This window comes from Mustela nivalis (genome assembly GCF_964662115.1).
Source record: "Mustela nivalis genome assembly, chromosome: 1".
NCBI classification, from domain to species: Eukaryota; Metazoa; Chordata; class Mammalia; order Carnivora; family Mustelidae; genus Mustela; species Mustela nivalis.
Window position 1 is genome coordinate 128,930,648 of NC_139020.1, and position 13,055 is coordinate 128,943,702.

Consider the following 13,055-nt stretch of genomic DNA (forward strand, 5'->3'; position numbering starts at 1 on the left):
GAAATATGTTATCAAAGTTGCATAATTTCATTTGGGACTGCCAGCAGGTTAAAGTCTCAAATCAAGTCTTTAACATAACACTCATTTTTAGTCAATGAAAAGTTAAAAAGTTCTCAAATCTTCATTATCCTCTTGAACTTGCCCTTCTAAATGATCCTCAGACTGCAATTCCTAGTTTGCAAATAAAAGAATGCAATATGCATCATACTTCAAGAAAAGACGACGATGTCGAACTAACATGCTTCTGGATCTTTTCCCTGCTCCTCTCAACCTTCTTTATAATTTCCGCTACTATGCACACTGAGGAGGTGAGACCCACAAGAAACAGCAGATCTGCAAGAGAAAATAAGTTGCATTTTACAATTCTTTGAAACAGCTGCAAGGCTTAAATAGCTTTTCTAGCATTGTTAACAGAGCTTTTAAAATACTCTGCTTTACAACCATTCTAGGAGGTACATACAATCAGCCTCAGTTTAAAAACAGGAAAATCAAGGGCAACCCTCTCAGGTCCCCTCCCTCTTCAGGAGCTTTATACTATGGCTCAATAAACTTTGCTTTGCTACCCACCAAAAAAAAAAAAAAAAGGGGGAAGAAGAAGAGGAAAGTAAGGCTCAAAAATGACTTATCTGAAGCCATATAGCTAGGAAAGGTAGCAGCCAGAGAACTAGAACATAACCTTGTAATCATAGCCTTGTAACCATAATCATTAATGACAACACAAACAAGTGGAGTTCTCTATTTAATAGATCACACAGCCTTTTCAATTTTAATTTGATTGAAAACTGCCTATCTAAAGATTATTTAGGAACTTCTATCCATTCCATTCAAGAGCCTAGAAGAACTTACCATTCAAAGACCATGTCTTTGGGGCACCTTGGTGGGCTCAGTCAGTTAAGCATTCAATTCTTGGTTTCAGCTCAGGTCCTGATCTCATGGGTCATGAAATTGAGCCCCATATTGGGCTCCACACTCAGTTGGAGTCAGCTTGGATATTCTCTCCCTTTGCCCCTTCCTTCACTTGTGTACATGCTCTCTCTCTCTCAAATAAATAAATAAAATCTTTTTTAAAGATTTAAAAATAAGGAAAAGTGAATTGGGAAATCGGACAGGGAGACAAACCATGAGAGACTCTGGAATCTATGAAACAAACTGAGGGTTTTGTCGGGGGAGGTTAGGTGAGCCTGGTGGTGGGTATTAAGGAGGGCACATATTGCACGGAGCACTGGCTGTAATACATAAACAATGACTCTTGGAACACTGAAAAAATAAAATTAAAAAAAAAAATTTTTTTAAAGAAATAAATTAAGATGATGTCTTACAATAGTATCCACACTATTCCATTCTTACTCACTGCTTGATAACTGCAGCTGTTTCCTTAAGACCCCACTTTTTAATATGAGGAACAAGTGTAAATATGAAATTAAAAAATTGAAATTAAACTATTTCAACCTTAAGGTAAATTGTAACTTATAGCATAAAATACAGTGAGGCTGCATACCTTATTTTCATAAATACCCCCAATTAACTTAAAAACACAAGAATTAAAAGTAGCATTACCACAAAACACATGAATCCTCACCCTTACACAGGAAAATTATTTTTAAACGTACTATATCATAATACATTTAATATATAGTATGTGAAAGAATAATGTCTACCTTCCATATAATCTTAATAAAATTTTCTGCTTTTAGGGTCAGGCTGTTATTTTGTAAAACAAGAATGCACAAATTAGCAAGTAAGAATTGTGAAATATTCGTTTACTGAAATTGTAACTTTTAAGAAGAGCAACCTGGTTTTCAGGAAGCCCAAATCTAGGTTTTTCTTCATGTAAGATTAAAAAGTTATAAACTACAATTGCTCTAAAACAAGTTTTCATTTGCTGTAGTTCAGATTCAGCAACTACAATTTGACAACTGATAAGCAAGAAAAAAAAAAATCACAAAAAATTTTAAAGCCTAGAGTTAGGCAAGTGCCCTCCCCACAAACTTCTCCAAATGAAAAAACTGAACACAGTCCTGTTTTTTTTTTTTTTTTTTTTAAAGATTTTGTTTGACAGAGAGAGACATAAAGAGAGAGGAAACACAAGCAGGGGGAGTGGGAGAGGGAGAAGCAGGCTTCTGGCCAAGCAGGAAACCTAATGCGGGGCTCGATCCCATGACCCTGGGATCATGACCTGAGCTGAATTGAAGGCAGATGCTTAATGACTGAGCTACCCAGGAGCCCAGAACACACTCCTTTTTCAAATCAATTCACTTTTTTATCTCACTTTTTAAAAAGTTTTTGAACAACAGTTTTTGCATTAGATAGTTTTTACATTAGAAAATACAATAGTTCATATAAAAAATATAAATTATAATAAGATAACATTTCTTTACCCAGTATACTTAGGCTCTCGGTCTGAAAAACTTTCTGAAGTGGAGGAAAATAAATAACTAATAATTGTCCCATGATGGATCCAAGAACTGCGTAGCAAAACATTTTATTACTGCAGAGTCCAATCTCAAATACAGACTTGGTCTGTTGACAGAGCAAAGAGTTCAATTATTATTCCTTGGTCATTGAAACAGCTTCTTTATTATCACAGTCATCTCTAATTTTTAATAAACTGGACTGAACTAGGCGATGCCCTACAATCTCTTAATGGTTTGACTACTATTTTGGAATAATTCAGATAGCATAAAGGTACAATTTAAAGTACCTTCCCTATCAAGAAAGTTTTCTCTGCAAGAGGATGCTACAATAACATCAACAAGAGACCACAGAAAGAAAAGAAACTTACTAGCATTTCAAAACATTGGAAACTTCATTTGTATGATTATTTTGCTAAATCATTTCTATCCATTAAAGTACATAATCTAAAAGCCTTTCTTAATGAATAGATCTAGTTATGTGTGTAAATATTGTAGCTTCTTCAAAACTTAGTCTAAATTAATGACAATTCATTGTACTTGGAAAGTTCCAGCATGCCAAATGGTAACAGATACAACTGAGGATTTATAAGGAGCTCTAGAATTGAAATGAAGAGTCAGGCCTCAAAATAGAACTAGTTTTCAAGAACAATTATTCTCTGAAAAAGTACTACTAGGTTCTAGCCCACAGCCCATTGATTTTCTATCAAAACACTTCAATCAAGAAAAGGCGATCATACCTTAAGATACAACATGGGAAGAAAAGCAAATTTAAAATGTCCTAAGTTCTGACACACTGACAAATAATCAGAAAACATTAATATGCACAAAATTTTTCTTGTACTTCTAACAATACTTTCTCCTAAAATGAGACTAATACCATCTTAACAGAAGCCATGAGGTCTGTCCAATACTCTCGGATAATATTAACTTGAACCTATCTTAAAGCTACAGATAATAAGAAAATGGAAAGAAGAAAGACCAGGCGATTAAACTTGTGATTAACTTGGATTTTTCTGGTCATGGGTAAGGCTATCTGCCCAAATGCCCTATCTCCATTATGACATATTTGTAGGTACATGTTTATAGGGAAGATTGTATCTGGGGCTATAATCTGTGAAGACAAAATCAAGCAAAGCTAAAACCCCATAATCCTTGCCTACTTATAATCAGAGAGATTGTATTAATTGAATCAGTCAGCTAAGATCACCCAAGCATACCTGGGATCTAGAACTTAGTGCATTGAACATATCGAAAAACACAAAGCATGTGAAGGTCATTGTCGTGTCTCGAGGGGTTATCACATTGTCTCGTAGCTGTCAAGAGATTTTGATAAATGATTATCAGTAGATGAACTTAATGAACAAATACTGCAATCTTATAAAAGGTTAATATTTTCATTGCTTCAGAATAAAACAGCTTTAGTCTAAGACATAACAAATATAAGCGACCTAAATTTCCTATATGCATTTAAATAAATCACTAATGAATAGCTGTAATCTAAATAAACAATCTTCGGGACGCCTGGGTGGCTCAGTTGGTTAAGCAGCTGCCTTCAGCTCAGGTCATGATCCCAGCGTCCTGGGATCGAGTCCCACATCGGACTCTACTTGGCGGGGAGCCTGCTTCTCCCTCTGCCTCTGCCTGCCACTCTGTCTGCTTGTGCTCGCTCTCGCTCCTCTTTCTCTCTGACAAATAAATAAATAAAATCTTAAAATATATATTTTTTTTTTTAAAAAATAAATGATCTTCTCACACACCATAAATTGAATGTTAAAACAACTTTATTTTCTGATGAAATAAAGTAGCAACAGACTCAGATTTTCTAATTTCTCCCCCAATATTATTTTTATTGTTCTGATACCTTTGCAGATTTAAACTACTCTAATAAATGAATCAGCAAATCTTTTACCCATAAAAACTGAAATTAAACTATTTTAAAATATTATTATTGTATTTTCCAAAGAGCTCTCCTAATTTTCTAAGCTTCTGTGTAACACACCAAAATAACTAAGTCATACAGAATGCATGCTATTAAAGCAGCTTATACAGTGACTATACCTCCCGCCAGAAGACAAACAAAGTCCCACAAACAATGATTATTGATGAAACAAGTATTTTAAGTATCAGGTTTTTGGTCAAAATGCTGTCCTTCCAGTTGCGTGGAGGCTTACGAATGACATCTTTATCCACCGGCTCTACTCCAAGGCTTCAAAACAAATAGAAAAGTATATTACTTTAAAGTTTTAAGGTTTGGATTTATTACTTTTACACTCTCATTAACCACAATTATCCAAGAAATTAAATGTTTTTTTATGGAAACAAAATGCTGAATCCGAAAGAAAAGGTTGGCTATAACTACTCAGGTTTATTAAAAAATAACCATGGATTTTATCACTCTTCCCTCTTTTACTCCTGTTTATTTGGCATAGTTTGATGGGAGACTCACACTCAATTTTCAAAAAATTGTCCAATTTCATTTACACACAAGTTTACTTATTTCAAATATGGCCTGAAATACTAAGCTACTGAGTAAACTCTGAAATACCTTTCATGCAAGGAGATTTTGACTAGGATGATTTGTTATAACGGCCACTGACATGTATCACTCAATTACTTTTTCTGCTGAAAGCAGAATCTATGGCCCATTACCGAAGAAAATACTTAGATCCTTCAATACTTTCCCAAAGTCTCTAAAATTGACAATAGAACCCAGGTAATAAAACTAAACTCAGGATTTCTCCATCACATCTCATTCTTAGAAACAAAAACTTATTTCTTGAGGACAAAGACTATTCTCAACTTAAGAATGGGCATCTCAACATCTATTCTATTCTCAACTTAAGAATGGGCATCTAATAAAAAAGCTCAGATCCATGACACATGAACAAACACCCAAAGAGCGTAAATGATATATGCACAAATCACACAATTTATAACAAACATGTTGCTACATGAATGGATTTCCAGTGCCTATCCATGAATGAAATCTTAAAAATCATCAAGATATCACACCTTCTTTGTCTTTCTACTAGTTCATGCATAAAATACCTCTTACCTCTGAGCTGGAGGTCCATCCATAATTATATTGATCCATAAAATCTGCATGGCATTGAGAGGATTAGGAAAGTTCATTAATGTAGCCAATGAGATTAAAGTTAATGCTGCTATACTCCTGTCAGAAAAAAAAAAGTCATTCAAAAAAATCTGTCAGCATAGTATAATTCTTACTACTTTTACGATATCACTTCTTCAGCATTTGAAAATATTATTTACTACTGTGCTTTTAAAAAAAGTCTGTATTTCTGAGTATCCTATGCTTCATTTGTGTGCACATTTTGAAGCTAAGAGTTAAACTTTAGAAATCCACAACATTTAAATAAAAGATTCCAAGATGTTTGGATAACAACAAACAGAAGAAGATTTTAAAAACTGAGTTCAGTATAGCTGTTATTCCATAACTGTTAACAGTTTCCACAATATTTTGGCAAATGTTTTTTGCTACAGAAAAGCCCTTCTACTTTTGAAAAAGACACCAAAGAAACACACTAATATCTTGGTTATTTTTACACTGACTCTAAGGCTATGGACATGCATATTTCTGATAGCCTGACACTCCTTCCTTAGTTATTTCTGAAACTAGTAAATAATCCACAAACATTTTTATATTTTGATAATGATACAGACATCATCTCTCTATCATGCCATTTTAAATTTTAGGATAGAATTCATTTTCATTTGGAAAACTTACATAAGAACAATGCTCAGAACCAGAGCCCAGAAGCTTTTAAGCATTCTGCTTGAATTCTATTTCTCGTATTATTTACCTATAAGACCTATGGTGACAAACTTCTTACAAACTTACGTGCTCAGTTGGAATCTAACAAAATTTTTAATGTTATTATAAATCCCTTTACCCTCTTCAATTGCAGACCTGAAATTTAAAAAGAAATTAAATAAGAAATACTATCACACAAAAACAAAGATCTACCTATAACACTGTAGAGCTAATGCTGAAAACAAATTTCCAACTGACATAACACATACATCACTAAAAGAATCTATTATTTTCTTCATATAATTAAGATTAGAAAAAAAAATACAGAAACATTAGTCTGGTATGGAATGAAAGTCAAGCCTGTGAAGCTCTATCTGAACTAATTTCATTACACTATATTAAAATTCTTATTCTTGAAGATATTTCAACATTAAAATCTTCCCTTGTCTTTTTACATAAGAGATAATACTACACATTTATAATACTAAAATAATGATCTTATTTACCCCTCCAATTTTCTTTTTCTTAAAGGTACAAGATGCATGCATGTTTAGTGTTAAATTAACATATGCCAGGAATCAAATGGTAATAAGATACTTAAGAATCTAGAATTTAAGCTGTCTATTGCTCCCACACATAACCAGATATGTGCTGTAACAGAATTATATAGAGAATATGGTTTACAAAAATTCATTTAGTTCTGGTGCAGGCTCTTTACTCGGCAAGGAGTCTGCTTCTCCCTCTGCCTCTGCCCCTCCCTGCTGCTCATGCTCTCTCTCCTTCTCTCAAATAAATAAATAAAATCTTTTAAAAAATTAAAAATATAAATAAATTCTTACTTGGTTGAATCTAGGAAAATATGTGTTTTTTAAACAACTTTCCCTTCCTTTTAAGATTTCTATACAATTCTAAGAATGGAAAGAAAAAAACTTATATGCCTACAAGACCAAGGCAGTTCTGAGTCCTGAGATCCCACATATTCCACTTTACGCCACCATGGGTTAATGAAGCATGCCAGGCATGTAATGAGCATGAGTCACTGAACTAAGGAAGATTCAGGTTATCTCTAATAACAGGATTCAAGTGACCCCTGCCCCACCAGAACATTGTACAACTGACATGACCAGGTATCAGAGAAGAATCTTAAATCAATTAGAAACAGTGGCTGAAGGAGGCAAAGCTATTTAAATTTGTAGCTTACATCACTGACAGCATGAACAATTACAGATATAAGGAAATATGTATGGATGGAAACTTGGTTATTTTTACACTGACTCTAAGGCTATGGACATGCATATTTCTGATAGCCTGAATTTAACTAGATAAAGGCACCATGAGGGTTTACTGCTGTAAGACTCCTGTGGTGGTCCAAAAAAATGTGACATCTGGCTATACTCAGTAAATATTTCTTAAATGAATGACTCTGCCATTTATTATGTCTTTTCCATCCCATACAAATAATATTGTCCAAAACCACACAAAAGACCATAAATGAGATTATTTAATTCTAGTACAACAGTTTAGTTCATCCACTTCTGAACACCATAATACACTGACTATCCCAATTCTTTTCCAGTTGAAATGCCTGGAGATGGGGTACAGAAAAAGATAGGAAAAAATTCTGTGATATGCATTCAATGAACAAAACTTACATTATGGTTTGGAAATCATCATCCACAAGGATCATGTCTGCTGCCTCTTTGCAAACATCTGTGCCAGTCTGACCCATTGCAACTCCAATGTCTGCAGCCTTCAGAGCAACTGCATCATTGACTCCATCTCCCGTCATGGCTACAACTGACCCATTCTTTTGTAGAGACTGGAATGGGGAGAAAGGAGATTCTGTTAAGAATGTTACCTCCACAAAGATAAAAGGATAAGCAACTCCTATTTTTTTTTTCACATCATAAAGGAGAGAATATGGACCACTGAGTTTTCAACAAACTTCAACATATGGAGGTCTTAAGATAAAGCTTAGAAAAAGTTCCTATTAATATAGACTATTATGTGTGAGAGCTATGTCTAAAGTCTGATCTAGAGTCAATTAAACCATGGCTCTCAGGGGCAATTTTGCTTTGTAGGGGACACATTACGCAATGTCTGGAGATATTCTTTATTAGGACTTTGGGAATGCCACCGGAGTCAGGGATGCTGCTAAACATTCTACAATGCACAGGACAGCCCCTCAAAACAAAGAATCCAGTCCAAAAGGTCAATAGTTGTGAAGGTGGAGAAACTCTGAACTAATACAATGGAGGGCTATTCTGATTAAGAACTTATGCCCTTTAACTAATGGATACTACGTCAGTTGCTTTGTATATATTTAGCTGATTAATATAAATAACCATAACCTTTGAAATACTGTTCCCACTCATAACATTTCCTTTTCTTGCTTTATTTACTCAGTTTCTAGGCAATTACTGCTATTTACACTGGGATGATTTGGCTATGAACTCCTGTCAGAACATACATCTACACTGTTCAATTGTTTAAAGGTTGTGTTGCAGATATTTCATTAACGTTTTCTTCTACATCTTCCTTTATTAACTAAAGTATTAATGTTCCCATTTAAAGCTCTTAAAAAAATCTCTTTTGCTTCACAATACTTCTGACTGTAATGTTACATCAATATTCCTAGTAATGGAAGCATAACAAAAGACAAGAAGCATTCTGGAGATAGAGATAAAACAATGTGAATCTTAAAGACCCACCTTAATAATTTTCATCTTGTGCCTTGGACTAGCTCTGTAAAATACCGCAACCTGTTAAAATACAGGAGACACTAAAAATCTTCAACAATAAGAAATATCAGAATAACCCATGTACTTGTAACAATGATTTTTTTAAATTATCAATTTAAACTGTATTTACTTTGTAGAGATCAAGCTTAAGCAATATACCATGTCTGTTAAAATACTCATTTGACATGGTCATTTCAAACTTTACCAAAGGTACCACAGGAAATAGACAACCTAAACAAGTTACCCACTTTATGCCATAATGTTTAAGCTATGAAGAGAAAACAGGCTCATTCTTAAAATGTTTCAGAGACAGAGAAAGGAAAAACTCTTGCATCTATTTCTTCATTACCCTGGCAAACAACAAAAATGGACTTTTCCCTTTGTTCTGTCTTCAGAAAAGATATAAAACAGCTGCTTCTCAAAGTCTGTAGAACCTTTTTATTGTTACTGTTTTTAAAGAGCGTTAAGTGTTGCTCCTTTTCTTGTATTCATGCTAATTCTTTAGATTCCCTTCCACTGTATCTTCAACAGTTTATATGATCTTATCTCTCCAAAACATGCATTTAATCCCTTTTTCTGATCTCATCTCCTGATCTCCTAATACCCCTTCATTGTGCCCCAAAGGAAGGCATCAACAATATTCCATGGTCTCTACTTTTCCACACTGCTCTAACCTCTTTTTTCATAAACCAAGGCCATCCCGACAATCCTCTCACAGTACCATCATGAGACACTAGACAGGGATAGGTGTCTTTCATTCTCCTTTCTTTATTCACAAAAACCCTAGTTTTGAATGTCATGTAAGACTAGACTTCCCACTAAATGGGCATTCATTCACTGCTATAGGTCACTCCCCCACATTTCACAAAATTTTTTTCAGTTTTTTTTTTAAACAAATGCAACGTTGTATTAATTTCATGGGTACAAAAGAGTGACTCAACAATTCTATACATTATGCAATGTTCACCATGATATGTGTAGTTACCGTCTGTCACCAGACATTATATTAGTAACTATTTTCTTTATGCTGGACTTTTCATCCCTGTGACTTATTTAATTTCCTCCTCACTGTCACTCTTTCCAACAACACTTCCAACTCCTGCTGATTTTTAACATCTACATAATGTGTCATTCTCTTCCCTACTGTCCTAGAAAATTAGTTCATACTAAGTTTTCTCTACTCATACTTTCAATTTATCCCCATTTCAAACCTCAGTCTCAGCTGAGCATCTTGCTTCCCACTTCAAAGAAAACAGAAGCAGAAGAGAACTTTCATAATTCCCACCATCCAAAACCTGTATCCAGACACAATCCTTGCCTTCTCTCCTTTTACTACGGATGAGCTGAATATGCTCCTAGTGCAGGTCAAATATTCTACCTTCAGACCCATTTAAGATCATTGCACCAGAAATTCTCCCGCCTCTTATATCAAAATCTTTTCCTCACCAATGCATCTTTACCATCAGTATATAACATGCCATGATTTCTTCCATTTAAATAAAAACAAAACTAAAAACTTCCCTTCTCATTTCGGCTGCCAACCTATTTACCCCATTCTCTTTACAGCAAAACTCTGTACTTGCGGTCTCCCATCTCTCTTCTCATTCTTTCCTGAATCAATCCCAATCAGACCCTTGTCCCCACCACTGCCCTGAAACCTCTTTCAAGATTACCAAAGACCTCCCACATTGCTAACACTAATGGTCATTTCTCTTCTGACTTAATCTCTCAGCAGCACCCTAACATAGCTGGCAATTCCTTCCTCCTGAAACACTTTCTTCACTTGACTTCCGTGAACCCTATACTCTCTAGTCTTCCTCCCACTTTTCTGGCTGCTCTTCTTGTGCAGGTTCCTCCAAATCTCCCTGAAGTCTGAATGTTGGAATATTCCACAACTTAGTTCTCAAAATCCCCACTATAAGAGGTCTAAGAATCCCCTACTTCTCCCTAGGTGATCTCATCCAGCCTTAGAGATTTAGATTTTATTTATTATTATACATTTTTTGTCTCCCACCCCAATGCTCTTCTAAAATACAGACCAATGAAATGAATCCACCCATCTATTCCACATTTCATCTTGGATGTCTCATCTAAGACTTAAAAATATCACAAATTGAACCTCTGTTATTTTCCAAAATACATACTCCTTCATATCCTCTGCTAATGGTTAAGTATACCCTCATAGTCACTCATGCTCTAATTTTTTTTTAAAGATTTTATTTATTTATTTGACAGACAGAGATCTCAAGTAGGCAGAGAGGCAGGCAGAGAGAGAGCAGAGAGCAGACTCCCTGCTGAGCAGAGAGCCCGATGTGGGGCTCAATCCCAGGACCTGAGATCATGACCTGAGCCGAAGGCAGAGGCTTTAACCCACTGAGCCACCCAGTCGCCCCTCAGGCTCTAAATTTTGGAGGTCAGTCCTTGATTCCTCCATTTCTCTCAGATGCCACAAGCAGTTTAACGGCAAATCTTATTGGTTCGATCCTCAAATAAATCCAGAATTCAACCTCCTTCCTCTAAGCCCATTGCCAACACTCTAGGCCAACACCTGAACTGATTTCTTATTTCTGCCCTTGCCTCCTGCAGTCTCTTCTCAACATAGTGACTGTAATGAAACTTTTAAAACAGAAGTCAAATCACATCCATCCTCTGCTCAAAATGCTACAATGACTTCCTACCTCCCTCAGAATGAATACCAAAGTCCATCACTACCTACCAAGGCCTTCAATGAAGTACATGCCCCTTCCTCACTAGTCACCTGAACTACACCTACACCAGCCTCCTCCTTGTTCCTGAAACGTGCCATGCACACTCGCCTCAAGGTCTTTAACCTCATGTTCCTTCAGTCTGGAGTGCTCTTTCCTCAGATATTATATGGGCCGCCAGGGAGGCCCTTCCTAGCCACGTTATCTAAAAATTTGAATCTACCTCTTCAGTCATTCATCTGTCTCTTCTCTGCTTTTGCCGATGCTCATTAGCACTTATCTGACATAATGTACGTATTTACTTATCTTAGACTTGTAAGCTCCACTGAAGGCAAAGATTTTTATCCTATACCTCAGTCCTCCCTAATTACATATAAAATAAATTAATAAATCATTGAATGACTCTTAGTACCATCATGTAGACTGTTCTCAGGTTCCTTCCCAAGTTTAATAAAGGTATAAAAAAATGAGGATTGTTTTCTTAGGCAAAAGACTCAATTTAACTGGAATATCATATTATTACATATGCCTAGGTCCTCTAGGTACTATGAATCGTGTAATTCATATCTGGAGAATATATTTCCTTTCAAAAAATTTCAAAAATTCACTGAGACTCTTTCATCTGTCTTTAACAAGGACTAAGCTACAAATGCAATGAAAATATACTATTTGTCTTCTAAGTAAAAAATTTTACATTACTGCAGAAATTGATCATGTAGCACATATTGCTAAAGTACAGGAATGTTTGGCAAAGACTGTGGATTTTACAGAGTATTTAAATAAAAGGTTAATTACCAATACTCAGGTTGAACAGTAAAATTCTGCCTTTGTTCCACTGCAAATTATTCCATTATAGCCACTGCGTTTTCACTGACAATGGCAGTGAAGATGCCAATTGTTTGACTAAAAGAGTATTTCTCTTGGGCAGTAACATTAATCGGCATACATCCAGTACACCTACCATTTGATACAAGATTTTAGTGTTTCAAAGCTTCAGTGGCAGCTCAAATCAAAAACTAGAGCAGTAGTTTTGAGACTAAGGAGATCTCAATGCAAAACTGAAGACTCATGTGATATTTTGCATGTGGTACAGAGCAAAATTTGTTCTTAAAACACCAAAATAGCAGGTCCATCTTTTTAGTGACTAAAAACACTAAATGTAGTGACACAAAATTATGACCTAAAGAAATGAGATCTAAACAAAACAAAACAAAACCAAAAAAAAAAACAGAAAAAACTGAAGATTGAGCTACATCACTCTATCACAGGGATTGGATTAAACTTGGGGGTAAATGAATTTCCTCTGTTCATAATCTTTTCACCTTTATCATCTGTTTCTCTACCTGGAAAAAAATAATATATTGATTAAAGGTAAAAGCACACAATAAAATCTCTGTAATTTGGGAGTAAGAGGGGAAAG

General features: G+C 35.2%; 1 protein-coding gene across 7 annotated transcripts in view; it reads right to left on the bottom strand.

Annotated features, from left to right (window-relative positions):
• Positions 1–13,055, bottom strand: part of ATP2C1 (ATPase secretory pathway Ca2+ transporting 1) — a gene marked incomplete at its 3' end in the record, with an annotated part of 171,920 nt that overhangs the window by 15,153 nt on the left and 143,712 nt on the right. For 6 of the 7 annotated variants that reach the window (XM_082684261.1, XM_082684260.1, XM_082684264.1 and 3 more), the window contains 8 exons: positions 8,901–8,951; positions 7,842–8,008; positions 6,277–6,345; positions 5,470–5,586; positions 4,473–4,620; positions 3,632–3,727; positions 2,379–2,520; positions 209–333 (listed from right to left, as the gene is read on the bottom strand). In XM_082684261.1, the coding sequence (XP_082540387.1) occupies positions 209–333; positions 2,379–2,520; positions 3,632–3,727; positions 4,473–4,620; positions 5,470–5,586; positions 6,277–6,345; positions 7,842–8,008; positions 8,901–8,951 (915 nt within the window). Of the gene's footprint in view, positions 1–208; positions 334–2,378; positions 2,521–3,631; positions 3,728–4,472; positions 4,621–5,469; positions 5,587–6,276; positions 6,346–7,837; positions 8,009–8,900; positions 8,952–13,055 lie in introns of those variants that run through there. The other variant, XM_082684266.1, reaches the window with a different exon arrangement.